The sequence below is a fragment of the Struthio camelus genome, chromosome 5 (assembly GCF_040807025.1).
Source record: "Struthio camelus isolate bStrCam1 chromosome 5, bStrCam1.hap1, whole genome shotgun sequence".
NCBI classification, from domain to species: domain Eukaryota; kingdom Metazoa; phylum Chordata; class Aves; order Struthioniformes; family Struthionidae; genus Struthio; species Struthio camelus.
The window spans coordinates 29738016-29765704 of NC_090946.1; the positions used below are offsets into that span (position 1 = coordinate 29738016).

Genomic DNA, 27689 nt, shown 5'->3' on the forward strand with positions numbered 1-27689 from the left:
CAGTTCCAAACTCATAAATAAACCCTTCCTATGGACCAGACTCTTGTGAAATGAGTCTGTGAAATGAACTGAATCAGAATTCTTAATGATCTCAGGGAAAATTATACATGAGAAAGGAAAAAAAAAAAAAACCCAAGACTGGTCCTGCCAGACACAGGATTAGCAAGATACAAAGAAGTTTAAAAACTCTATGGCAAATACATTGCTGGATATAACAAGCAGATATTACCAACAGTCTGTACTAGATATTTTCTTCTTTAAAAGATCTGGAACGAAAATTAAATTATAAAGCTTTACAGGTGCTACTCTGAAATACAGTATACATTCTGGAGAAATGATCAGTCTGATCATAAAGAAGCTGAAGTGAAGCAAGGTTAGACCTGTTTGATATCTCATACTCTGAGCTAAGGATACATACAAAAATGAGACCCAGAATTCCTGCCTCCTACTTTTGTATAAAACCTGCCAGACAATAGTTATTATTTATAGAAACGGGTCCTAGGAAATCTTACCAGATAGGATTAACTGTGAAAAATGAATAAAACTTATGACTCCAAGGTTAAATACAGATCAGTATTAGGAAGTGGCTTTAAATTTCAAAGGTTCTGAATTCTCATAAACGCTTTTTGTTTTAGTATGAAAGTCAGCTCATAAAAAGTAGACCTTTTACTGTCTAGTTTCCTAAATAAAGATTTAAAGAATTCTACCTTCACACAGAGGTGAATTTTGCATTGCTAACCATCTCCAGACAGTGTCACATGTATATCTTACATTTAAAAACTTCAGCATATTTTCTTCAAATCTATAAAATTATGGGTCCTGTGTAAGTTTTCTTTAACAGCAGTTACCAAATAATAACTTACCTGCCAAGGAAAAAAGCAATATAAAAGATAGAGCTGTTCAAGTTGACAAACTGGAAGAGGAACATTTTCAAAGCAAAGCTGTTTTCCCACTCTGATTCTGTTCGAGGGTGCTCTGTGGAATGACACAGTATGTATTACATACACAAAAATGAAATCAAGTTACTCTGCTCACAGATCAATCAGCACTAACGAAACAAGTGATGGGTTGAAGTCATGATAGCCCATCAGGTTGCAATTAGTTTTTTTCTCAAAGTACTCAGTCTGCAGGCCGCAAAACTCCTGCCCAGCTCCGGCTAGCTTGGTTCTACGTGAAAACGAAAGTTACAAGCCCTGAGTTACAGAATACTCCAGAACTTTGAGGGAAATTATTGTTTTCATTTTGGAAAATTCAAATTCAGTGTGAATCTTTAATTTTAAGTGTAGAGACATCTTGATTTTTTTTTCCCCACAGTCACATAAAAGCACTTGGCATCAGCAGAGCAATGGGCAGGGGCAGAACAGGAAAGTAGAGGGAAAGAAGAACAGACAGTAGTCAGTTGGTTTCTCACCCAAACAGCTCACCTCCTAAACATTTCCATGAGACCTCCTCTGTCATCAAGCCTATGAAATGTCTAACAATTTGTTATGAAATACAGAAAGGATGGAGATCTTTCTTCTTTTATTTCATATGGAAATGTAGAAATGCACATTAGCACTACAAGTATTCCATGTCAGTCTTCACATCCTTATAGCTTTTAGGACATGATTTGTCTTATTTAGAAATGGGAGAAAATTGTTAAAGTTAACGTTTTTGGGCAAAAATTTCAAATTGCTTTGGTTGATGAATCAAATTTGGAATATAGTACACTGATAAAAGTTTCAAAGCACATGTATGACTCAGAGGTCTATACAGTCTTAATTTTTCAAATAAAATTTATGCTATTTATTGCTTTGCTACAAAGGTAAAGTCTGCTTTGAAATAAAATAGGATACGAATTTATAGTATATGAGCTCTCTGTGTGGACACTGTTATTCCTCAGAAATTAAGATGATGTCCTTCTCCTTGAAGACCAGTATGTTAGGAAGCAGAGTGAACTACATAGCTCATACAAAACTGATGTTCCATTATGCTTAAGAGGCTTTTTTTTTTTTTTTTTATGTACTGTTGGAAAAATCAGCTCGTATAGGTAAATGAAATCATTATTTTTTCCCCATTCCCTGGTCTGAGACAATATAATATTAAAAAGGTTTAGTTAAGTAGGAATAAACAGCAGTGTGATCTGTCAAAAATTATGTTACAATATTTTAATAGTTTAAATAAGTTGACTATATATTCTGGATCTTTCTAACCTGTTCAATTGCCTGTTATCTGAAATACCTCTATAAAGTTTGGAACGTTATTTAATGTATGCTCATCAATCCTTTAACCAGAAGAGGGAGCTATTAAATTTAAAAAGTGAGTTTGCTTTTAAATTGACCAAATCAACTGCATTTTGACTTGGGCTACAAGGGAACATGTAAGAAGACATGCTGAAAGATAACATATTCACATAGAAGGAGATCTTAAATGCTGTTTATACTTTCTTGTTTTATTTATATAATTTAGAAAGCTATACCTCTATGACTCGATCACAACTAGAAGCTTTATAATAAATTTTTAAATGTGGCAGATTTAGAGATACTTTAAAATTTATGACTCACTATTTTTATCTTTGAAGATATAATTTTACCTTAACACAATTTTTCCAAGAGAAAGTGCTAATTAAAAAAAATAAAAATTAACAAAGCATTTGGGAAGAATCAGAAATTTCTGTATTAGTATTTTAAGAAGAATATGCTTTGATTTTTTTCTGTTATAACCTGTCACTTTTTTCAATTAACACTATTAAAAACGTAAAATGGTGTAGAAGTATTATAATGAATTCCTTTCTTTTGCATTATTTCTTCAGTGCAATCATCATAACATTTTTTCTTCTGATACTTCTCACTTAATTAGGGAAATTTCAGCATCTTATTATACATATCTGAAGCTTTCAAAATTCTATTGTATGGAAATATGAAGGTATATGTCACAACAAATGAGGTTATATGCCAGTAGTCAAGACCTACATACCTAAATCTGTCAGCAGATAGGCAACCTTTTCATATACCTAAAAGAGAAATAAGAGATGACATAAGTATAGCAAATATTGTCTGCTGTGATATCAAACACAGAATGGGAACTAGGATCAAAAGCATAAGTATTCTGTTGTCCTACAGCATCAAGTTAACTGGACAGAGAAGGGAAGGCAACGTCTTAACTTTGGATATATATATTTTCCAATGAAAATTTCACTGAACTACCTTTGCGTCCTTTGTCTTTATCCATAAAAATGTATGTATATATGCATGTATACACATACACCCGTTTATGTATGTGTATATATATAAACATAAATCAAGAGTCAATAAATCAAGAGAAGTGCTCAAACATCAACATTTAACTTAATGAGCCCTTAGATGCTTATTCTCTACCATTAGGAATGAATCTATGTGATCTTAAAGTAGGGGAAATCCTTTACAATAAATCTTTCCTTTGCATAAATGTGCATACCGAAGAGGGTATCAGTATTCTACTGAAAATTTGTTTGCTTGTTTATTTATTAATTATCCCCAGTCTTTTAAATGACAGTTTAGCCCAAGCTAATTACCAATTCTGAAAACATAAATATTTTCTTGATTATTTACTATTAATAGTAAGTTACTTTCAATAGCTTTCATGTGCTTGTTTTCTTGAAAGTACTTTTTACGACTTAGAATTGTCATGTAATAACAGTAATAAATATATGACAGTGTGTTTTAAAGAATGTTTTCTTATTGCAACATGTGTACAATCTCCTTAACAGAAATAACAACTAATGCTTTGCTGTACTATTATTCCTTTTTACCTATTCATGCCTGTATTGTAGCAGAAAAACGATAAATTCTACTGCAGAATTTATACCAATGCACATTGTGCAATCATAGCAGATGTTTAAACCCATTTTATTACCTGAGAGAAAATCTTAAACTGAAATCATATATCACAGTGCCTCTAGGACTGTGTAACACTGACACCACAGCTGCATCATAAATAAGAAAGGGGAGAATTCAGAAGTCGTCAGTTAAAAAGAAAAAAGGACTAAATTCTCAGCCAGGAAGAAAATAATTTACTTCCATTTCGAGAAGAGACTTACTGTAACAGGTAATGTAAAAAAACAAAAATGCAAGTGTAGAAAGCAGTATTCTGTACTACTGTGACTTGACATAGTCAAAGACGTGTAGCAACAAATTAGGCAGGCAGTTGGAAAAAAATTTTGACAAACATAATATCAAGAGGAAAAACCCCTGATCAGGACAGAAGGGCTGGGCACAGCTATATGAATAAGCAAGAACATGTATATTTCAGATACACAGTAAACTCAGCAAGCTTGTAACAATAATTCTTTTGAATTAATCTCTCATTTTAAAAAAATTAAAAACTTACCACATTGAGTGACATGATGATCATAAAATTGATACAGACTCCAGTGCCAGATGTTGCAAACTGCCAATACTTTTTGATGAAATACCACTTGAAAGACGCAAATTGTTCCATAGCTACCAGACGATACACCACAACTGCAAATACTGCAGTGAGTACCAGTGAAATCTGGAGATAAATGTTTGAGTAGAGAAATTAGAACAAAGTAAACAATATCTGAAATATTTTCCACTAAAGCAATAGATTAACAAGTATTTTATAGATTCCTATTCACTTTAGTGAGCAGACTCTTTCAGAGGAGTAAAACACTAGAGTGCAGAATTAAAATGTTTCTTTACTGTACTTTTACAGTACAACTACACTACGCTTTTTGAAAGAAAAAACTCCATAAACAAGCAGTAAACTTGACCTGATCATTTCTGCCTATGTTGTTATATAATTCCATTAAACTTAAAGAATGCACTCATGATTTACACTAGTATTTACATCAGAATAACATTAAAAGCCTGAATAATTCCAATATTATTAAACAATACCATGAAGAATATTCCTGAGACAGACACCATCAGTCGACTGAGCTTATCAGGGAAAGGCTGAAAAGGTTCAGGTTTTCCTGTGATCGGATTTACTCTTTCCACTTGGGAATATTTAGCTTCAAACTGAGGGCGCAGTTCTTCCTGGAATGACATGGAAGATTCCATTTATGTTGCAATTATTTCACTGAAGTATCAAACAATCAGAAATACATGTGATATAATGCTAATAAATTTATATGGATAAAAATTCTTTCTAAAAATCCTCCAGCTCAACTATTCAAACAACTTGCTCTTGTGAAAATCCTTGGAAATAGCTCCAGAGCACTGCAACGAGCAGAAACAGCATAAGGCAGTGCAGTAGAAGCTTTCCGCATTATGTGAGGGTATTAAAAAGATAACTGGTCATAATGCTGATTTAAAAACTAGTTTCTCCATTCTGCATTCTGCAACTACAGTTATAATCTGTAGCACATATAATCTGAATAGCAAATTCAGATTACCAGCATACAATATGTATCAGTATTTACACTTAAATCATGCTGACTGCAAGATTTACAAATTTACTTCTGTTTTGTCTTACCTCTTCATCTTCCCAGTCTATGAGGTCCCAGTCATAGGTTAATACAGCTCTCCGCCTTTTCCAAAACTCTAGGAAGACCGTAGCTGTGGAAATCACAAACTACATTTTAGTTACGGAAAAGAAAGAAAGAAAGGCCCTGCAGATTTCAAAATATCAATGACATGTAAATTGATAATCATCCTTAGCCATTTTCCAGCTGTTTTCCCACAGAATCTGATCTGAAAACTGTAACTAACTCCAGGATAACCACTGTTAAAACTGGAACACTATTTCACAATATTTATGTAAGAACCATTTTTCCTGTTATCTGCTATATCTGTACAGAAATAGGTACCTGTCCATATGAGGCATTGTCATCCCTTCTGGATCATTATTTTGCTTTTGATTTTATTCAGTCTGTATAATTATGGTTTAAAATCTTTCTTTGGAGAAACAAGAATATGCATACAATGACAATTATTAATGAAGAACTAGATTTTAGCCTCATTTAAACCAGTTCGAATCAGGACAACCTTACTTTTTTCCCCGCTAAACCAGCTTTATACTGGTGTAGCTTAGCTACCAAAATACATATTTAAACAATTATTTCTGATCTGTGTGTGAGACCATAATCAGATCCTTTGTGTACTTGGTGTCTTTGGTAGGTCCTATAAAAATAATTACAATAAATAAGCAATGGTAAGTTACTGCAAGTTCCATTTCCCCAGAATTGCAAGTTTCTTTTCCCTGGAAAACAAAAACACTAATTTCAAACAGGGGCTGAGAAAATTTGCTTGGTTCTGGCAGGCCAGCTGCTCAGAAGGCTGATTTCTAACTCAAACTGAATAGGAAGGTCTAACCTTCCTACCTTTTGCTATATTATGTACAGTATATATTATTTTAATATTTATATATAATGTAATATATTATATATAGCTATCATTATTATGCTATATGTATATCTGTATGCTATATTTAAGCGCAACTGCCAGAAGTTCATGCTACAGCTACTTATAAGTGATGGATGGCTGTATGAAAGGCAATGGAAACCAAGGAAGCCGCCTAGTTATTAGAAATCAAACAATGAACTTTAAATCCCACTGACTTACAATACCTGAGTCAGAGAAACAAACCAAGAAACTGAATCGGTGGCATTTTTTCCCCAGTACCATTACTAGACACATGAATCAAACCTGAAAAAAAGATGAGGAAGGATGAACTACTGAAGCACACTTCTGGATTGGGAAGTGTTTTAGCTTCTGTAAATATTGTTTGAAATCTGAGTAATAAAGAGACAAGTTGTGGTCTCACAGGAATGCTAGACTGTGACTTAAGGGACTAATGACATATCCTCAGTCGAATATGTCAAATATGCACTAATCTTAGAATGCTGTTCATTTCATTCTGTCCTTATCCTTAGCTTCAGAATAGGTTGCTTACTTATTTGTCTGTAAGCTATTGTTTTTATGCTCTGGTATAACATGAATAACTAATAAACATAATGTCTTCTATGATGCTTATGCCCATGGAGCACTTTCTGCTGCAATGATAAAACAAATCATCCATCTAGACTAACCAGCTCAGGTCTAAATAGCTAAATATACCTGCCAACTAACGTGCCTGTAAAAAATGAAGGCTCATCTGATCTCCTCAATAAATGCTGCAATACTCTCATACAGTAATCACGGTAATCACAGAATTCATGGTAATTTTGCTGTGGTAAAGAACTATTGAGAAAGTAGAGTCAAAAGCTAAAAGTAAAAAAAAAAAAAAAAAAAAAAGAACCCTGAGAAAAAAAATTACAAAGAACTTCTCTTGTGCCAGTTTCCAGGTAAAATGTCACTGAAAAGTCATCAGAATTTTGAAATTCAAATATCCGGCCAGTTATACAGAAAGGTCTGGATCTTTCCCAGCCTGCCTTCATTTTGCTCCATTACTCTAATCCCACCAGCCAGTTTTCCTTGCAATCAAGTGCCTCCAATCACAGTTGCTAGGTGTTTCTTACTGACTCATCTCTTATCCAGAACTCTCAACTCTGAAAATGCAAAACCTTGACTTTTATCAATGACCTCTGCATGAAAACAAGATATACAAAGGATGAATAATCTAATGATTTGAACTGCAAGGCAACAGCATTCACGTTCAAACACTTCTCTGACATGGGAGAGCATCTTCGTGCCTAATTCTGTTGCTCACGAGTTTTGGATAACTTAGTGCCACACATAAGCCTCTAGTTTTCTAAGTAAGACATTCTCTGGTGCCTCTCCTGCTTTTCAAAGCACACATTGCTTCCATTTTACAGGCCCCACTGTAGTTTTGAACTTAAAATTTCCCTTTCTTTTTGTACAGCAGTCTGGTAGAGGCCCACTCAGGGATACATCATTCAGTGCTTTGCAATGGAGTTGCAGTTTTTAAAAGTTTATCTCCATTCTTATTTAAGTTACTTTATGTTTATTGCCCTTAGACTGCCTTACTGATGAGAGGAACCAAAACCTTCAGGTATGTGCTTTACACAGTTCTTAATCTTTCAGAAGACAAATAGGTTGATGACTGGTGGCTAAAAAAGATAGGAAAGATAGGTTGTGTTTTGACGTGATCTTAAATATAACAAAAGTTTGACACTGCCAAGGGAAAAAAATGACGAACGACTACCGTTAAATGCTATGAATGGAAATGAGCCTGTAGAGAAAGAACAAAAAAAAACCCACAGAACCTAAGACTACCATGTCAGCACATCTCTTCTGAATATTTTGTAAGAGTCACTGTGTCCAAATGAATGCTGTGTTTATTTCCCTAAAAAGTTATTATAAAGAAGATTTCAGTAAAGAGTTAGGGGACTGTCTCTGCTGCCTTTCCACAGACTTTGGACATGCCAGGCAGGTCCCTTCCGAAAATTCTGCTCAATTATTTCTTCAGCTTTATTCAGTAGGACTCCTTTACAGCAAAGTTAAGCAATAAAAGCAGTCCTACACATTTGTTATCACACTTACTACTAAAACACACTCTTCAGAATTAATATAAATGCTAGAATTCTACTGAAGACTCTGGTGGATAATAAATCCAGTGGTAGCTGACTGACCCTTTAGTCTCATCTCCCACTCCTGGAGTACTCTGAAGCACCTTGCCTCCACATGGCCACAGTTCAATTTGTTAGCACTTGAGCTCACTGCTGGAGATGTTGCCTTCCAGGAATACATGGCCAGCACTCAGCGCCAGCATCCTGGCACTCCACACTGTACGGGTATGAAACACAGCCAAGGGCGGAGTCACAAGTAGAGTATCTCTCAACAGTGCTTTGAGTCATTCGGGCAAACAGCTTTTTACCTTTCATAACAAGTAAATTAAACTGCTCATAAATAATGCTCTCTCCGGAGAGAAAGAGAGCACCTTACCAACCCCACTGCAGAGGCTGAGGGCCTCCTATCGCTAGAGTGGTAAGAATATATGAATGGTCTTGCTATGTTAAAATATTTTGTACTTATTCAAATACACTTTGTTGTTTTTCTTTGGATGAAGGGTTTTTACTATCAGAAAGACTTCTCAGCACCATAATGTGTGTGTGGTGGCATGAAGCATACTGTCGATCCCAGTATATCCCTTGTCTTTTGGTTAATGCGGCACAAGATCCAAATTTGGACTCAAAATTTGTGGTGTTTGTTTTCAGATCTCACGGTCATTCTGTTAGAAGCAAGTCCATCCAGACACAGCAACAAAGATGAGGGTGTTAGTACACACTGCTGATGATTTCCTTAATGAGAACACTGGATTCCAAAGAATGCCAACCCACAGGGTTGAACTCTGTCCTCTTCCCTCTCGCAGAACACCACCTGATGCCACAAAAATAACTTACTTTTGCAAAAGGGGTAATAGAAATCCTTCCACTTGTCCACTGCAGTATTTCATGAAAATAGCACTAGCTGCTCCCGTATAATAAACACCCATACAAACACCACCTCTGTATGTCATATTTTCAATCCTTATCTTGGTGAATCGTGAACCAGACAGTTCTACGCTGTCCAATATGAAATAAACATCCTCCCAATAGATTTGGTTTCTCATATTGATCAGAATGACAGGTAATACTTGGCTGGCTAACTTAGCTCCTGATTATCAACATCAGTAAATCCGTTCATGAAATTAACTTTATCACTGGTAATACGCTTTCAAAGTCATTGAACTAAATCAGCAACTATTAGGTCTGCTATGACTTCTATCTCTCCTCCCCTTCAACTGGTATCAAAACACACATACACACACACACACACACACACCAGGCCATATCTCCCATTTTGTATCTGCATTGGATGCACATTGCTACTAGTCGCTTTTGTGCCACCCTTTCTTTCCCTGTCAGAGCTTCACTCCCATTTCTGTGAGATTATTTCCTCCCATTTTCCACACGACAGGGATGAAAGGAGAAACAGATATTGAGATAGCTCATTCCAGGAGGATGTACTGTACAATGCAGTTCTTACTCTAAATTGCTGCATTAACTTGCAGTAAGACCGAAAAGAAGTCAGGAATTATTACATAGACATCATGCAATCAAACATGAAGGATGCATCAAGACAATAAAGACTTATAAATGGGAGTTTGCATCCTTTTTTTCTTCCAAATGCTCCAAGAGCGTTTCTAGGCAGCAGAGCCCTTATACAAAAGAATTCCTTTCCAGAGGAAACTTCCCCAAAATTTCAGGCAATGAAATCTGTTTTTCCAGGAGCTGGAGTTAACATAGAGGTCAAAATCAGTGATATAATACTGTCTGCTTGACAGCTTCCACTCCAGCTGAAAGAGGTAAGGCTCTCTAGGTAGAAATTATTTTTTCTAGATAATTTGTCTTTATAGAAAACTCCCAATTTTATGATAAATTTTTGATTAGCAAACATTACACCCTCAAGGGGGAACACTTTTTTTTTTTTCATATGAGGATATTACGTGCAAGACTATCAATACTTGGTTTGAACAAACAGCAGATAAAGATTATTGCTACTAATTGAATAACACTGCAGACACTTAGACGAAGTTATGAAACAGTATTTGCATTTGATCTTGCAAAAAATTTAAAGTGGAAACAGATAAACGCATTCCATTCAAACAATCAGGCAACACTGAAGCACTTCTAAGCCTCTCTTCGCTGCATGCCAGTCTAGAATAAATATACACAAAGAATTAAAGGACAAACCCTCCCCCCCCAAGTTGAACAGATCAGCATATAAAAAGTTATATGTGATATGCTTGGCTTTTCTTATTTTTAACTTAATTTAGTACTATATATACAAAACCTTCAGGAATGTGAGTTGTAACTTTCAAAGCTGTATCTCATTTTCAGCATTTCAAAGCAAAAATTACTGACATTTGTATTTCTGGATAAATTTAGAAAATTTGGATCTAGATTGTTACCTTAAGTTATTGTAACTCTGAACATACTGGGCGATAGAATCACACCCATTTCACACAGCGCATTTTTCTTAACATAACTCATTTTTTAATGCCTGATTCTATAAAGGATGCACCTTTTCCTACTTTTATCTCAAAAAACTGTACAGGAGGTAGCTATTATAATAAAAAGCTATTGCTAAAATAATACCTGTCTAGTACATAGAACAGTAGTTTCTATAGTTTTCAGAAAACAGTTCTCCTTTTGAAATATCAGTTCAAAGATTTTTGAAAGGATTAAGCAATAAGTTTTACCTATCCACTTTACCACAAATACTGCAATTTCTGTGAACCCTATAACGATAGAGCTCAAGCATGACAATGGAGAAGCCGGTCAGCCTGGCTCCTAGGTGCTCTACCGTGTTGAGTCAAGTGCTGCCCCACCTCACCTCTCCCGTACTGTGCATTCCTGACAAGTGTGACACTGTCACGTTTAGAGTACCTGCATTCGAGTGATCCCACCAGACTAATTGCACTCTGTGCCACAGCAGTATTTCAACAGGTACTTGCATATTTGGTTGAGCTCAAAGGTAAGTCTGAGGCTTTTCATATGCTTACTAGTGCATCTGATTAACGACCATAGTGCTCTTTTTATGTAGTAGATGGGAAAATGATCGGTACTTTTGTAGCCAAATTTACTTAGAGTATATTTCTGAGAAACCAACAACTAACTAAAATAAAACTAAACTAAGCCTAAAGTAAACTAAAAACTGATTAAGCAAATTAAAAACTGTTCTGTGATTCAAAAGTTGAAGAAGAGAACTAATGGCCATAAACAATGACAATAATTCACTCAAATTCATATTTTTCTTTAGTTGATATTAATGCTCCTTATCAAGGAAGTATAGAATTTCTCTTAGAGCCGATCCAGAGTCCACTTGAAAAGCTACAGGGTTGGGGCGGGAGTATTCTGTGCATGTCAACCTATAACAAATTCCTGTAAGAAAAGATACTGCTACATTGTTACTGCTACCACAGAGTTTAGTTATACTGAAAATGAACAGGAAATACATGGCTCAAAAGTTTGGCTAGTAAATACGTACTTGTCAGGCTGCTGGCTACCAATATAGTGGAAAAATTAATAGAATTATAAAATAGTTAAGATTTAATTCCTTTTTATAATATTTCTAAAAATATACATACGTTATCTTCTCAGTACAACAAATAAATAAATTTAAGCTTCATAATTTCATACCTTGCTCACTAGATTTAAAAATATCTAATCCTTGGAAAGCAATCTGTATTTTAGAGCGAAGAGTCATAGGAATAACCATCCAATAGACTTCTGGGACCACCATTTGCTATTATTTCTTTTGACTTTTTGAAGAAAACCTCTCTACATTTTGCTTTATATTTGTTCCTTCTGTTTTTAGAGCACTGATATAAAGGTAAAAACAATCTGCTTTATGAAGCTTAAAAAAAATCAGTAAATATGGTAAAGAATTCACTGAAAGTACTGCAAACATGAACAGGTTATTCCAGACCAGAAGAAACAAAGAAGTGCCATTAATATTGTTGCTCATTGTCACTGTTTACTACATAAATTAAAATACATTCTAATCACAATTGTGATGAAGGAAAATAGTGCAAGCAAGATGTGAAAGAAAATTCTTTGAATGTTTAGTTCTGAAGATATTATCTATCCATGAAAAGGTGGTTAAATGATTATTTTCTTGACATCTGCAGAAGGTTTGCAGACATTACACCTGTTACTGGCAGGTAGGGGGTTATGTTCATGAAACATATATTGGAATTGTTCTATTCTTCATGCCAAAAACCTCTTGTTTTTTTATACATCCAAATATACGTCTATATGAAAATCATCTTGTAAGAATTAATTTGGCCATTCTTTTCAGAAATTGAAGAAATATTGAGGCTAAATCTGACCAATTTAAGGAAAACAGAAAGCCAGACATAATATCGATGCAACTCTCATCATGAAGTCTGTAGTCTCAAGGGAATTAACTTGAGCCCCAAGGAGACTTGACTTGATTGGGCCCAGGACTTTACCCAGAGTCTAGGGGTGTAGATGTACATATATGTACACTAGTAGCTTCACATTGAATATATTTTGCTCTAAAGCAACCTTATTTTTTATTAACAACAGAATGACCACTATATCGGTAGCCATTTTCCAAATTTACTTCAATTAAAGTACACAAACTCTGTAAGACATAGACCCACATGTTGCTCAAAACAGCTGGGCTTACAATACAATTTTAATCTACACCAGGAGCGTGCCTTTAAAGCAAATCTCCTGATAATCTATTTGCACCTATTGCCCTTTGGCAGACACCACTGCAGTCTCAAAGTGCACAGATTAGACTCCTGTTAGTAAACTAAGCGATGTGCTCCATGAGTGACCTAATGTTTGCCAGCCGCTAATGGCTGTTCAGTCCATGGAAAGAGACAAGGGCCAGGAAAAACTAACCCTCTCTGGAAATGTGTAAAGCGTGCATATCAAGTCCTCAGCACCTCTACACATCTTTCACAGCTGCAGTTTTTCTAGTATAGACACAGCATATACCGAGGTTCACACAGCAGAGTCACTTTTAAAGGAAACTGTATCCATACTGTGGTGAATTTCTGCTGACTTCAAATAGGGGCCTCTATGACTCCTTATAGGGCCACACTGAATAAGAAATTCGAGCCTTCCTTTCTTTGGAGTTGGCTTGTATTTTTTACCCAGCTGTCTTAGGTCTCAGATGAAATCCTGCTTCAGCAGCGCAGAACCCAGAGTGCAAAATCCACTGAAGATTCTGGTGGTGACCATCCTATGCAAAACCTTATTTTTCACACTAAAAAAAAAAAATTAAAGCTAGTTTAGGAATCCCTATATTAAACTGCAGCCAAATCCCATACACGTCATTTCCACCAACTTCAGGCTACATCTGCTTTACCAGCTTCCATTGAGCTAGTACTGATTAATGTCAACACCAACGAATCAAAAGGAGAGAATAATTTTTTGCTAGTAGTCTGTTCATAGCTTCCTGAAATACATATTCAACTATAAGTAAATGTAGCTAACTCAAGGTTTGGGTTCTTCTGTTCTTCATGTTTCAGCTGATCTACAACATTGCTGTTTTCCTGGAATAGCACTATTTGCACATTAAGCTCTAAGGGCAATGTGTGTCTTTGAGGAACTTCAATGTTTTTCTAAACTGTATGAACTGTATGAATGTTGCACTAAAAAAAGAACAGTTAATTATTATACGCAAAAGGGTTTCCAGGAAGCATAGTTCTTCATAGCCTCAGAACTACAGCATACAATCTTCATAGCAAAAGGGAGTTTCTCCTCCTTTTCCCCAAGAAGGAAATTACAAAAATTAGCAAATCACACACAAAAAACTACGAAGAATTTGCTTAGCAGGGATGCTGACTCCTTCGTACACTGCACTAGAAGTGGCTAATGCAGTTAAAGTAAACTGAGAGTAACTTCCTTATATAGATTTAAGTTACAGCCAAGGGAAAACAAAAAATACGAGAAAACGCACTTTGTTCACTAACATGACTGCTGACACAAGGCAGACAAGACCATGCCACTGAATAAAAACAACAGTATTGTTAAGATGAAAGCACCTGTTTGAAAATCTTGTAAAATATATTAGCTCTCTTCCTTCACTGCTTTGTACTTGTTTTTAATACTGACAAAACAAAGTCCAATACTCAGATGGCACAGCATTTCATAGTCACATGAAGGTGCATCACTCAAATTACAAATGGAACTGAAGCTGATAACTGAAAATCAAGTTTTTGGTTTTTTGTTTTTTTTATCCTGAGTTTGATGGATAATAAAAGAGAAGCTTTCTCTTTTAGTTTTTGCTAAATAAGTTACAAATATTTTCCAAGCACAAATCCTTCCTGCCATACAACTGACCTCTTCTTAGGAAATAAGCAGTCTGTAGAAGTAGCAAACATATTAACAAGCAGATTAAATGGCATTTTATAAATACACATACATTTCCAATCATGGTCCCACCTTGTAACCACTAACTCAGAAGGCAGGTAAGAATAGAGTACAAAAGGAATAAGATACATACAAAATGACATACATTGCCAAGATTAATTTTCATCTGTCCCTTGAAAAAACATTACCCATAGCTGGGTGCTAGCTACTCGTACTGTACTTGTACTTTCCATTGCTCCTGTGTCATATAGAATGAAGCTAAGTTAGAAAAAATCCACCTTTAATTAAAATGATAGGAAAAAAACCACAAAACCGGATGGGAAGCAGAATATTAAAAAAAAACATAGTTACTTCTTCCAGGTATGATGCTGAAGATATAATTTACCTGTACTTTTTTTGTTTTGCCACATGGGCAGTTATATCTGAGAGTTAAAAACAGCACGATCTCAACTCGTTTTTCCCACTCAAAAAAACTAAAAACAAAACCCCCACAGAGATACACTGAACAGCCTACCTGCTATAGTCAACGGGCTTTGAGATGAGGTTTCCTCATATTTTTTCCATGTAACATCTGACAAATTAGTACATAATATGAAGCATCCAGTTTTCTATAGGAAAAGAAGCTTCCATATCACAAATGCAGTATCAGCTATAGTCCCTGGGCAAATTTAGCTCTCAGTTTGTTCCTGGCAGCATTCATATGACACTCATTGCTCAGGGTCACAAAACACTGTCCATCGTATTTCAGCACTAAATGTAACAATGATATTTCTTGACCACGACCATGCACAAAAATTTCCTTAGCATTCTCTTAGCAATGCCACCTGACCAGAAAACACTGCCTAGAGCATGCTATTCAAGTATGTATCATTATGTCATTCTACAGCAAAGCTGTTTTGGATTATTCCCCTCCAAGTATGGAATTTTCTTGAGCAAAGAGGTTTTGTTGATCATCAGTATTGTTTTAGGTCATTATTAACACTCAGTAAGGTTTTCAACATCAACACGTGGTAAGTACTGTGACTTCAATAGAGTAACATCACTCTAAGTTTTTACCAGCTTATTTGGGTCTTAACTGCTTTGTTTTGCAAAATGAAATAATACACACAAGTGAATTTCTCGCAGGTTTTCTACATAACAAAACAAACTTTGAAGTCAATAACATGGAACGCTCCTGTGGAATGGTTTTATTCTTTCTTCTAGCAAGGCTGCAGTGGACCACAAACAATATTGAGGGCACAAGAGTAAATGAAATAAAAAACGAAAATAGCTCAGTTACAGGTAACAATCAGTCTATTGTCCAAGTGACTTCACGTAGCTCTGCTCCGCCTATGACAACAGCCATAAATCTTTCTGCTGTAAGGCATGCCGCACCAACAACTGCCAACGAAAGTGTAATGAAAAGAGCGGACATAAACAGTCAAACAAAGAGTACACCTCTGAGATCCACTGACGGCACCGCCTTAATGTCAAATGTCACTATGATATCAAAAGATGGAACAAATAACAACAGAATCCCAACGACTTCAGCAACATCTGCAACAAATAGTGACTTTTCCACAGGGCTGAGAAGTGCTGCAGCTATTCCTACATATATGCCCTCCACAACGATACCCAGCAACATCTCCCACAGCACTCATTCTGCTGCAACACTCTCCAGGGACAGCTCTTCCACAAACCCTGCAGCATCGCCTGCTGGCAGCCCACAAACATCGTTCTCTACAAAGCATGACAGTCCTGCAACAGACTTCAATCCAATTCAACAGACAGCAGAGATGAACCACCATTTTACCAACACTTCTAATACATCATCTAATCCAAAAGATACCAATGCAGGTAAGCATCTAACTAAAGGTCCAATAGGTTTAATAAAGTTATAATGCTGAAAGCAAACCTTTTTTTCAATGAACAGGAAGCTCCACAAGATGTGTGAATTAATTCATGATCTAGTACAGACTAAAACTAAAATTTGCCTGAAATCAAAAATAAAATGCACAGGTACCTTTTAAGAGTGCTCTCACACTTTAGCTATAAGTCAGCTGACTTTTTTTTTTTTTTTTTTTTTTACACTTTTATTGTGGCAGCATAAAAACACAGTCTCACACAGTCCTACAACACCGAATTTCCATCTCTCGTGTTCATCAGTGTGGACGACTGATGGGAGTGCAGCATTCAATAAAATGATTTTTAAAATTATCTGTTGTTTGTTTTTTTTTACATTTTCAAGACCTAGGGAAACTTATGGTTCATTCACACTGGACCTGTAAAGCAGATGTGTAGAAATAAAATTAAAAATGCACAATGCATCAACTTAAGCTCAGAAACTTTGTGAAAAAAAGATGACTTCTTATAAACACTTCCAAAGGCGTTGCTCATTTTGCATTTAGTTATTATCAAGTTGATTATGTGTGGGAAAACAATGGAGTATAAAATTGTCATGGCAGTTTTCTATACTGCTGTTCTGAATTATGACTTCAGGAAAAGAGAAGGAAGATTAGAAGACAGTAAGTTTTTGCCATTGATTAGCTTTAGAGCTTTTAAATAGGACTGAAAAGCTTATCCATTATATCCAGTACAGTACAATTTGTATCAAGAACTGAAGGATCACCAGGCTTTCATGTTTCCCATCATAGTTCTAAGAATTACAACGTACACGATTTTCAGACAACGTGACTGAAAAGGAAGTTTGTGTGTGGGGAAGCAAGTTCACTTCCAAGAAAAGGAGAATACCCTAAGGAATCTGATAGAAATCTTGGAGGATTGTAGTTATTTTGCTAACTGAACAAGCGCAGAAAGCTTTTCTAGGCTTCTGACCATGGATACTCAAAAATTGGTACTCTTTATAAAATGTAATCACTTGCAATTCAGAGACTGCAGTTTTAACTGCTGGCTTAAATAGAAATAATTACATTTAAACAGTGATTGTTGCTTTTTTTTTTTTTAATTACACGATAGTGCTTGAAACATTAAACCAGGAAGCTCTTTTTGACTGAAAACTACTTAGCTTTTTTTCTTTTTCATTATAGTTATTGCCTTGAAATCAGGGAAATTTCTATTTTCTTCTATAAAGGCACATAATTTCTGCACAGAGTCTGATTTAGTCACAGTTTGCAAAGTGTTTCAGAACCTTAGTGAAATTCTCAATCCACAAAATCCTCAGTTGGTATGAAGTGAGAGTGAAATATCTGATCTTACAGATTTACTGTTCTGATTCAATTGTCTTTTTTTTTTTTCTTTCTCTCCTAGAGAAAACCATGAAAGGAGGAGTAATATTTGGTGTCATTTTAGGAGCCATTTTGGGATTTGTATTATTTGGTCTGATGGGATATTTTATATGTGGGAAGAAAAGTTCTGAACCATTTTCCCACAGACGACTTTATGATGATACAAGAAGTGAACCAGGTAAGGAATAGCAAAAGTGTTTTGCATAAGACTGTTTTTTATTTCTGTAGAGCTGTGAGTAGTTTGGTCTTACTGAGTTATTAGGAGGCATACCGTCAACTTCATCAGAACTACCTTTTTTACTGATAGCCTTTTATTATTTTTAAATTTTAACATAACCAACTCTACCCTACTCCTTCTCCTTCCCCATCACCCCTTACAAATTATATATTTTTTAACCTCAGAAATATCAGGAAAAAACATATCTAGTATCACTGAACCTGCTAAAAAATTACTTGAGTATTCAAAACTCTAGATCAAAAGCTCTCCCAAATTTTGACTGACTGAAAGCGCCAAACTCTTTACTCATTGAACTTCAATTACAGGATGAGGAATGAAACTATATCTGTTTTCAGGAGTAAATGTATTTCTAAGAAGTTTAAAAAGATCTCTTTGTCCTCTCCATGAATATGTATAAGATTATATTAAAGTGCAATCACATAGTTTTATCCACTCATAGTGTGTTCCTGGATTTTTTCTAAAATGTTTAAACAATTAGAAGCTAATCAATCTTTTTTTGTTATATAAAATTAAATCCAAATAAAACTCAAGCAATATGTCCTTTATGAAACTTTAGATGCAACAGCAGAAAGCTGCCAGGAAGTCAGATTAGGTACCAGCTTTAAAAGTCAACTGCCCATGCAGTACTCATAACAATCCCAAGCAGGGGAACCGTGATCTGCCTCTGTGAAGAGGCTGAAAAATGAGTATCTAGAAAAGACTGAATCTAAATTAAATTTATAAATTAAATTAAATTTATATTGAACAGCATAAATCTTAATACCGAAAAGCAAGTATTTATTTTCAACAGAATGACAGCCAACATGCTAACCAGCAATGTAGAAGTTCTGCAATACCACTGTACTAAAGATATAAACTCCATTATCTAGACTCACTTGGACTTAGCCTCTGGTATAGACTATCTGCCATTAACTACAATGCACTGTTGATAGATGCTCATTTATACATGTCCTGATTTGGTAAAACAGATGTAAGGCTAAAAGAATGATAAAACAAATGGTAACTGAAGGTTGTGGCTGCAAATGGCCAAAGATAAAGATACTCAATAAGTACGCTGTAAGATGTTTTCAGAAACAAAATGGTAGACGTGTGCCTCTGTTACATGCCATCATGTGGTAGCCATACAGTTATATGCCTAATAATCATCCAGGCATACAGCTGTGGTTGTTCTTCAATTACACGCAACTGTTCTATTGACAAATTTACACTGGGATTTTACACTGGGAAATCTGAGGTACCGGCAGTCATTTAATATTAAACAGCTAATTCTGCGTACCTAGTTCTGCTCTGACATAAGTATTTTCAGTTTCTCTTGAAACACTGTGATTCATAAGCTATCATGTTGATGGTGTCACATGTGCTCTTAACCCCTTTAGTCCCCTCGTTTGTTCTGCTTTGGCATGAGGAGTGCTTTTCTGCCCCTCACTTTCAGAGGAGCCACTCAGCCTGCTCTGTTGGGATGCAGCTCTCAAAAGTATCATTAAGGACACAAATTAATCACAATGGTAGCAATAAATTATTTGGAGGGGCGTGAAGTAGCTTAGATTCCAGGGCAAGAAAAACAACAAACGTACATGGAACAGAGACAAAAATGGTTTAAAAAAAATACATTCATTGCCATAACTTACAAACATGGGAAAGAAAAATTAAAACAGCATGTCATCGCTGCAGATCAAAGATCTTCAGCCTTGGCATGGACAGTCTCTTCTGCTGTCATAGGTCCCCATGTACATAAATAGTTTTGGCATTTTTTACTATGCCAACTTTATAGCCATCTTTAGCCAATCAACTTACTGCTCCTTTTTCTGCATCTCTGCATTGCAAGATCCCTGAACACAAAGTTCACATTGTGAAAAGTAAGTCATCTTCTGAAAGGAGGCAGATAGGGAGTCGTAAGTCTCCTGGTCGTTTCTTTATGGAATATTATACATACAATAATTTTCAGTTCATGCCTACAGTTCAGGCAGGCTCATGAAAAAAGAAAGAGAATCCTTCATTTGTCATATATACATAGAGATAAATCCTACTTTCAGATAGTAGAACATACCTCTAACCCCTGTCTTTCCCTCTGAAATTTGTATGCAATTAAAAACTCTTTCACTATCTAAAGATTTGTCAGTCTCTTAAAAATATAGGATAAAATCCTATTTTTATAGGATTTATAGGCAAGAAGTGCTTGTGTATCCATATTATCTCAGGATTATAAAATGGGAGCTAGCTAGCACAAATTCTCTTTGCCATAACTTAAGAAAAAAAAAATGCTGTGGGTCTGAATAGAAACATCACTAACTAAATGTGTTTCTCACTTCAGTTCCATTGAATTCTTCTTTCAAACAACCTTCCTTTTTTACTCTCTAAATTAAGAAGCTTTTTAATCTTTAAATCTTAATCTTAATAAGATTAAGATTATATTAATTATCGTATTAATTATTAATATAATTAATTATATTAATTATTGCATCAAACATAGCTATTATAATAAAACACTTCAGATATGGATTATTTATATACAGTATAACCAAGTTAAATTTCTGTTTTTGTATCTGTTCTTTTAGAAATGTTGCCAGTTTAATAGAAATGGTTCACGCACAGTTCTTAATTAGTATCCTAACTATTAATGAAACTACTTTAGAATATCATCTACAGCAAAAACAGTTACTTACTATAAAAGACTGTCACTTTTTTGCAGCCAACATGATATGCTAAAATATATACAAAAATTAAGTATTAAAGTGCCATAGTCATCTATCACATTACAGAGATAAAAGACTGACCAGTTTTTGCAGAACTGAGAAGCTGAACATTTTGGATCCAGATATTTTGCAAATTAATGCATAGGGAACAATAATCTTGTACAAGATCAGCTCATCTACAGAATTTTTTTCTTTTGTAGTTCTGGATATAATCATATAAAACCTGCCTATAAGGAAAATCATAAGCGCTTTAATGTTTTGCACAAGTTACTTATTATCTAGGAGAGATTCATTTCAGTCTTAGCCTGTAGTTGCATTTTTCCTTGAAATCCATGTGAGCAACAAAGCTTTTAGCTCAAGAAAGTTACTCTCTCCTACCTGAAAACAGAAGAAATTCTCCTGTGGGTAAAGCATTAGCCTAGCACCATTCTGCTATAAACACCTCTCTAATAAGGACTGTTTGCGAGTTATTGGGAAGGCACTTGTTACCTATCATTAGATTCTGAATCACGGTCTTCATCTGTTCCTACCCCAGGCCTCCATATGTGAGAAAGAGGATAATGGGGTTTAGTTGCAAGGGTCTGCTAAACTGTGAGGTACCCAAAGTATGGGGATAAGCATCATTCACACAATATATTGACAATAATTAAATTATTCTTTTCAGCTCTCCAGTTAGACAACTCACTTGGACCATACGATGTGAGCATTGGAGCCATGTGTTATGACAAAACCAGTGCGGCAGACAAGGCAGAGAAAGACAATGCTGGATGCCTGAGTGAAGGCATTGCAATGGATGACATAACACCACCCCACCCCTCAGAATGATATGTACTTCAGGTTACACACTCACTCCTTATCTATATGCTCTTATTTTTCCAAAATGATCTTACAGCTGCTACCTTACAGCCATTACTACGGAAATGAGGTTTTGGACATCAAGCAAAAAAATCACAAGATACATTGATATGTAATAGGCAGTGCCCAGTAGCAGCGCATCACTCTTCTGCTTTGTGATGAAACACTCAACCTACAGTTTTCCTAGGAGGATACTAAACCTGCTTTAATAATAACAGTACTGGCAAACAGCACACAGGTAAAATTCTCCCTTGTGTAACTTCATTTGATAATGGTCAAGAATATAGACATTGTAACAAACCAAAATTGGATTAGGATTGCGATAATAGTTTAGCACCAAGACAACCCCCCCCCTTCCCCAACTTAACTTCGTTGATGAGAAACTATTCTGTTCAAATATCGTTTCTATCTGATTAATGACTGAGGGCACTACTCTCCCCACATTTTTACCTTTTGAGAGAACAAGATGTACAGAATTATTCACAGGTTTAAGTTTGCTGGGGAAAATGAAACTACTGAGTAACATGAACTGCGACTCTTTGACTATGATGACAGGGTTAGAATCACTACTGAAGGAGAAAATAGAAGGCTGAAGCTTTTATTTCTCTGTCAAACTGATCTGCTGTCTGCGTTGCAGCCTGGATTTGTAGAAACGATGCAAGTGATTTTGGCAGAGGTTAGACAGAAGAAATACTTACCTCTGCAAGGAAGGAAGGGAATTATCTCTGCCATGTACATAAATATCCTAAAAAGCATGCTTTGGTTTTATCCAGCTAAAAAGTAAATGTTATGATGATATAATGCAAATAATAGTACAGTTCATCTGCTTGCAATTACCACAAATGTCTAAATATAAAGAAAGAATATGAGAAAGGCAAAGCAGTAAAGGCACAAATAAACAAAACGAAGTGCTGAGAAAATTGCTGTTCACATGGAATACATGCTTGTTACTGTTACTCTTAAAATGCCTTACTTAAGTGTGGGTCTCCACTTAGTGTGGATCAAGTTGATGAAGTTATACCCATAAGTGGCTGAGAATGTTGCAATAAGGGTTCATTAGCCTTATGATCAAATTGCATACATAAGCACACACACCAGAGAGAGAAAAAAATGACAGCCATTTATCATGCTGCAGATGAGTAAAATGAATATTTATTTTAAAATATTTAAATGAATACAGAATTGAGTGCATAAGGGTATTGTTAGCATTCCTATGTTGAGTCTACCATAAAATCAGCAGATTTCCAACCAAACGCAGAACCTGATTTCTAACAGTTTTCAGCATATTGGACAGCAGACTGAAAATGTGAGACATATTCATCTGTATTAGGCAACAGAGTACCACTCTGCTGCTTGAAATTGAGAAAAATTTAGTGCTCAGCTTTCAGCTTCCTTAGCATGTATTATGCTATCTTTCCTGATAACAATATTGGCACTATCACACAAGCAAAATTCTTCTTCACACTTGTACCTTGACTTAGCTCAGAATATAAAGAGTTCTCTCTAAGAAGAACTTGCAGATAGAGATGATGGGATATTAAGAAGCTAGCAGTATTGTTTACATCAGTTAGCATTTAACTAATAGTGAAATGTATTTTAGGACTTTATGAGACTAATTAATAGTAATTGCAAGGCTAGAACAGCAAGATCGGGAGCCAATGAAGAAATAGCACTTAGGCAAGTAACTGAAGTGTGACTTGCAGCTATGTTTATATTGTCTTAACTTTTAATGGTTTAATTGTGCATTTGGTATATGTGCACGTGCGTGTATGTCGTTTATGTGTTTGGTGCTTTAGTGCTTTAAGTATATTTCTTCTTTCTTGTTTTACCAGGACAGGCTCTAAAATTTTTGACATTAGTTCACCTCTTACTTTCCTTTCTGCTAAAATCATTAATGTTTATTCATACATGTTATATAAATAAAGCTGTTATGCACCATTCAATTCTATTTACAAATAGAATTTCAAGCAAATTCCTAGCTTGAAAAGACTGAAAGTTTTATGGATGGAAAATGGTGTTATTTTCTCAGGGTTTAAACAGGCAAAAGTGTACATGAGCAAAATTAATTATTTCTTGTTCTTTTAATATCAGTTTCCCTTTTTTCTAGTAGCAAAATATTATTAACTTCAGTGAAAGCTCATTCTAGCAGGTACTTCATGCTGAAACCATTACATCTGTCTTCTGTGGCACTATTACTTTGACCTTCTTGGAAAGGAAAGACTGTTATTGGTAACTCCTGTTCAACAGTGGCCTCTGCGTATAGCACCTTGGTTCGCTTGGTGCCCCATGGCATGATGTGAGTGATGTCAGAGAGAACATAATGAGATACGCAGACTAAAGACCTTGAATATAAATAGTTAAATTGGTTAAATTGGTTAAATTTAACATCAAATCATTCATTTATTTCCCTCTAATTAGCTTCCATGAAAGTATTCTCATTTATTCTATTACAACTCTCTACACTCTGATTTCTATATTGTCTCCAGACCAGTACACTATCCCACGTGTTTGCCTCTAAAAAGACTTCTGCCTGCATGATATACAACTCAGGCTTAAAGACATTAAAGTCATTGCATTAAGAATAAAAAATATGCTTTTAATCTACTACTAGTATAGAAATTAAAGCTGATGAAAACTAGAAAGTGCATGTGTGATGAAATCATAATCTTTCTTTAAATTTTATTAAAAAATATAATCTCCCTAACCTTAGTAATCATATAGAAGGGACAGACGAACTAAAAAAAAAAAAAAAAATCACAGAAGAAAAATTGACTTACCCCAAATTGCCATGAAAATAGCAAAGAAGACAGTCCCTCCATTATCAAACAAATGTGTAACCTGAATAGAAAATAAATACATCATGAACAAATAATACTGCCACCTTGCTCCACAGAATCCCAGAGTACGTAACAGGTAGCAGAAATTAAAAGATAAGCATCCTAATAAGAAGTCCTACTCTCATGTTTATTCTACCAAAATATTTCTCCAGTTTCTCCAGTCACTATATTTTCAGCTATGGTTTTCAAGACTGTCAGTTCACAAATCTCTGTCTATTTGCTTCACAAATACTCAGAACTGCTCTGGCCATGTTCAGAGAGTTTAGAAACTCCTCCAGAGTCCCACTCATATTCCATTTCAAATTTAAGCTCAATACTTTCTATTTTAAGGTTTTCAGAATATTAAATCTCTTCTGCCTTTTCACTTCTGTTCCTTTGTGCATAATTAATATCTCTTTCCATGCCATTTTATTCTTTTCCCAAGCCATCCTGCAATTCCTCTGCCTCTAAGAATAGCATGTATTCCTTTTTATCCAGCCATCTCAGCCTCTAAATTGTTCCTAATGATATATTCTCCTTCTTAAAAGGCTAGTGCCCTATAACTCCCACAAATGGTATATAAATTTTAAATAAACCCCAACAAAGCGTAATTCTACATTGTGCACTTAATTTCACCTCATGAATGCTCTCCAGCTTGTTTGCTGGATTTATCCATTTTCTTACTCTTCATTATGACCTTTTGGGAGAAGAATCTATATCTTACTGAAAAATCCAGGGCTTACCAATAGAAAATAAGTAATAAGTAATTTTCACATGCCTATGGATCGCTTTAAGCATCTGAGTAGGCCATGTGATGTCCAACCTTTTAAGAAAACATTGCAATTTATATTACAAAAATTTGGAAATTATTATTTGCAAGTCATAATATGAAAGAGTATTTAGGAAGCTGAAATTAAGACCAATGTAGTTTCAATAGATTGAAGGTTGGCAATTGACAGTGATGTAATTTATCCAGGGATAACGAGTCTAAATTTCTTTGAATGAAAAGTGGTTTAAGATGTTGCTGAGCATTAGTTAGCAGAACACTGGCTTTAAATTCCCATCTGAAAAAAAGCATAAATCATTATGAGATAATAGACCAAACCAACAGAAAAACTTATCGAGGGGCACATATTAAAAAGGGGATCTGAAGACACAAGAAAAAGAAAAGGGAAAGTGACACAAATGTTTTTGATATGTATCATCCTAACCTATCCAAACAATTTATGGTGATTTTCTAAGAATAGTATGTCATATACTTGAAAAAAATTTGCTTAGTAGGTAATCAGATTAAGTTTTGTAGCATTGTGACCTTCCTTTATACACGAATGTGTTCTGGCCATCAGGAGTGCTCTTTATGCAAGGTGTCTCTCAACGGATACAGGATGTTGGCAAGCTGGATGACAGCTTGCTTCAGGCAGATTACTGAACCCACTCAAGCAAGAGTACAATGCATAATAGCTTCCCTGTGCTTTGTCAGTGGGGCTGACCTCTGTAGCAAAAGCCAGTCCTGCTGAGAGATTTTCATTCTTTTAGATAAAGCTGTCATTATTGCTTCTGCCTAGTAAATTAATAGGCAGCCAAGGGTATTTGGTAAGAGAACTAACTCTTGAAAAAGTTAATAGAAACACTGTTGCTTGCCTCAGAATTCCATTCCTTCTCAAGCTAAATAATTCTAATATTGAGAGAATATACTAACAACCCGTACCTTTTATCTGCATGCAAGTCTGGGTTTATTCTTTACGGTACTGGAAAAAAATGGGAATTTACTAATTGATATTTGGTATCGACAAATCCAGTGTGCTCTCTATATAAATCACATAATGGGATCAATCGTATGTACAAATATGTCCTTTCCTTTGTTTTTCTATTGCTCTCATAAAGCACAAAACTCACAAACATAATAGATATGAGACCTATTAATGATCTCACTGAAAATGTGACTGGTGAACAAAAGTAGCAGAATAAACCTGATAAATATTTCAGTTTTGAATGTATGTATGTATGAAAAAGTGATTTTGGATAATCTGCTCAGTAAAGAGTGTATCTTTCCAAGGAAATACAAAACAAACCAAAACAAATGAACAAATCCAACCCAGCAGATTTAGTGCTGCTAAAAGTACAAAATATGTATCTTGCTCCAGATCTAGCACTGTATCTGTAGATACAGAGTTTGGGCTCCTATTATTCAGTATCACACTCAGAAGAATGAACTGAATGGCTTAAAGGCTAACTGAATAGACTGAGACCCAATATTGACCAGAGGCCTCAAAGTAGTAGCAGAATACTCTAAGAATCAGTTCTAGTCAGTCAGCATACCTGATTGGTATTACCATCATACGTGATATCCTGCACTTTGAATCCACTCTGAAACAATGCTCTACCCATTCTGCCCGAGGGCAAGGTGTGATGGGAGTGGAACTAACTGAATGAGACATAATGCCCCATGCTGATCACTTATACCGATTAAAGAGTTCACTTCATGTGGACAAGAATGATGAGTTGGGTATTCTGTTATTCAGATTACAATTCAGATATTACATTCCTTTCCCTTAAATTATAAACTTCACTTCAGTGTGGTATTTTAAATGGAGATGAAAAAAGGAGGGAGGGGATGAAAGAAATGGTCAGTAACAAAAAGGAAAAAGGCATCTCTATATTTTGCCTCCAGCTTTACAAAAAACTTGGCAGAAAAAATATTTGAACTATTTTTTTTTTATTACTTCTTCTATGCAAACTGCTCTTAAACAGGAAAAACTGGCAGATATTAAATGCAGGAAAACCTTGACAAGAGTTTTAACAGAGTAAAATATGAGCATGAGGCCCTATATAGATGAGGCAGGTCCCATGACAAGCAAGCCCAGTGAGGGAAATTTCACTTAAAAGTAACTTACTAACTTATTTTTCCTAATTAATTCAATGCTTGTGGACTTGTATACTGTAAGTTATTTCAAAGTAATGAATAAAGATTAAAATACTGATTCCAGAATAAGAGTGTCTGCCTGGAATGAATCAGGAATAGCTTCCCTTACATTTCAGCTCTTTGGCTGTGCACGAGAAAGACAGAGAAATAACAACAAA

The 27689-nt window shown here is 35.3% G+C and overlaps 2 protein-coding genes across 14 annotated transcripts in view; one reads left to right on the plus strand and one right to left on the minus strand.

Annotated features, from left to right (window-relative positions):
* The window catches only part of ANO3 (anoctamin 3), a 226975-nt gene that overhangs the window by 9775 nt on the left and 189511 nt on the right, over positions 1 to 27689 (minus strand). For all 13 annotated transcript variants that reach the window (XM_068945325.1, XM_068945324.1, XM_068945319.1 and 10 more), the window contains 6 exons: positions 24570 to 24630; positions 5461 to 5543; positions 4881 to 5021; positions 4348 to 4512; positions 2956 to 2992; positions 864 to 975 (listed from right to left, as the gene is read on the minus strand). In XM_068945325.1, the coding sequence (XP_068801426.1) occupies positions 864 to 975; positions 2956 to 2992; positions 4348 to 4512; positions 4881 to 5021; positions 5461 to 5543; positions 24570 to 24630 (599 nt within the window). The remainder of the gene's footprint in view (positions 1 to 863; positions 976 to 2955; positions 2993 to 4347; positions 4513 to 4880; positions 5022 to 5460; positions 5544 to 24569; positions 24631 to 27689) is intronic.
* Positions 11366 to 23745, plus strand: MUC15 (mucin 15, cell surface associated). Its single transcript, XM_068945326.1, has 4 exons — positions 11366 to 11405; positions 15908 to 16618; positions 18029 to 18184; positions 21602 to 23745. Exons 2-4 carry the CDS (start codon positions 15946 to 15948, stop codon positions 21760 to 21762), a joined length of 990 nt encoding a protein of 329 aa, XP_068801427.1. The 5' UTR covers positions 11366 to 11405; positions 15908 to 15945; the 3' UTR covers positions 21763 to 23745.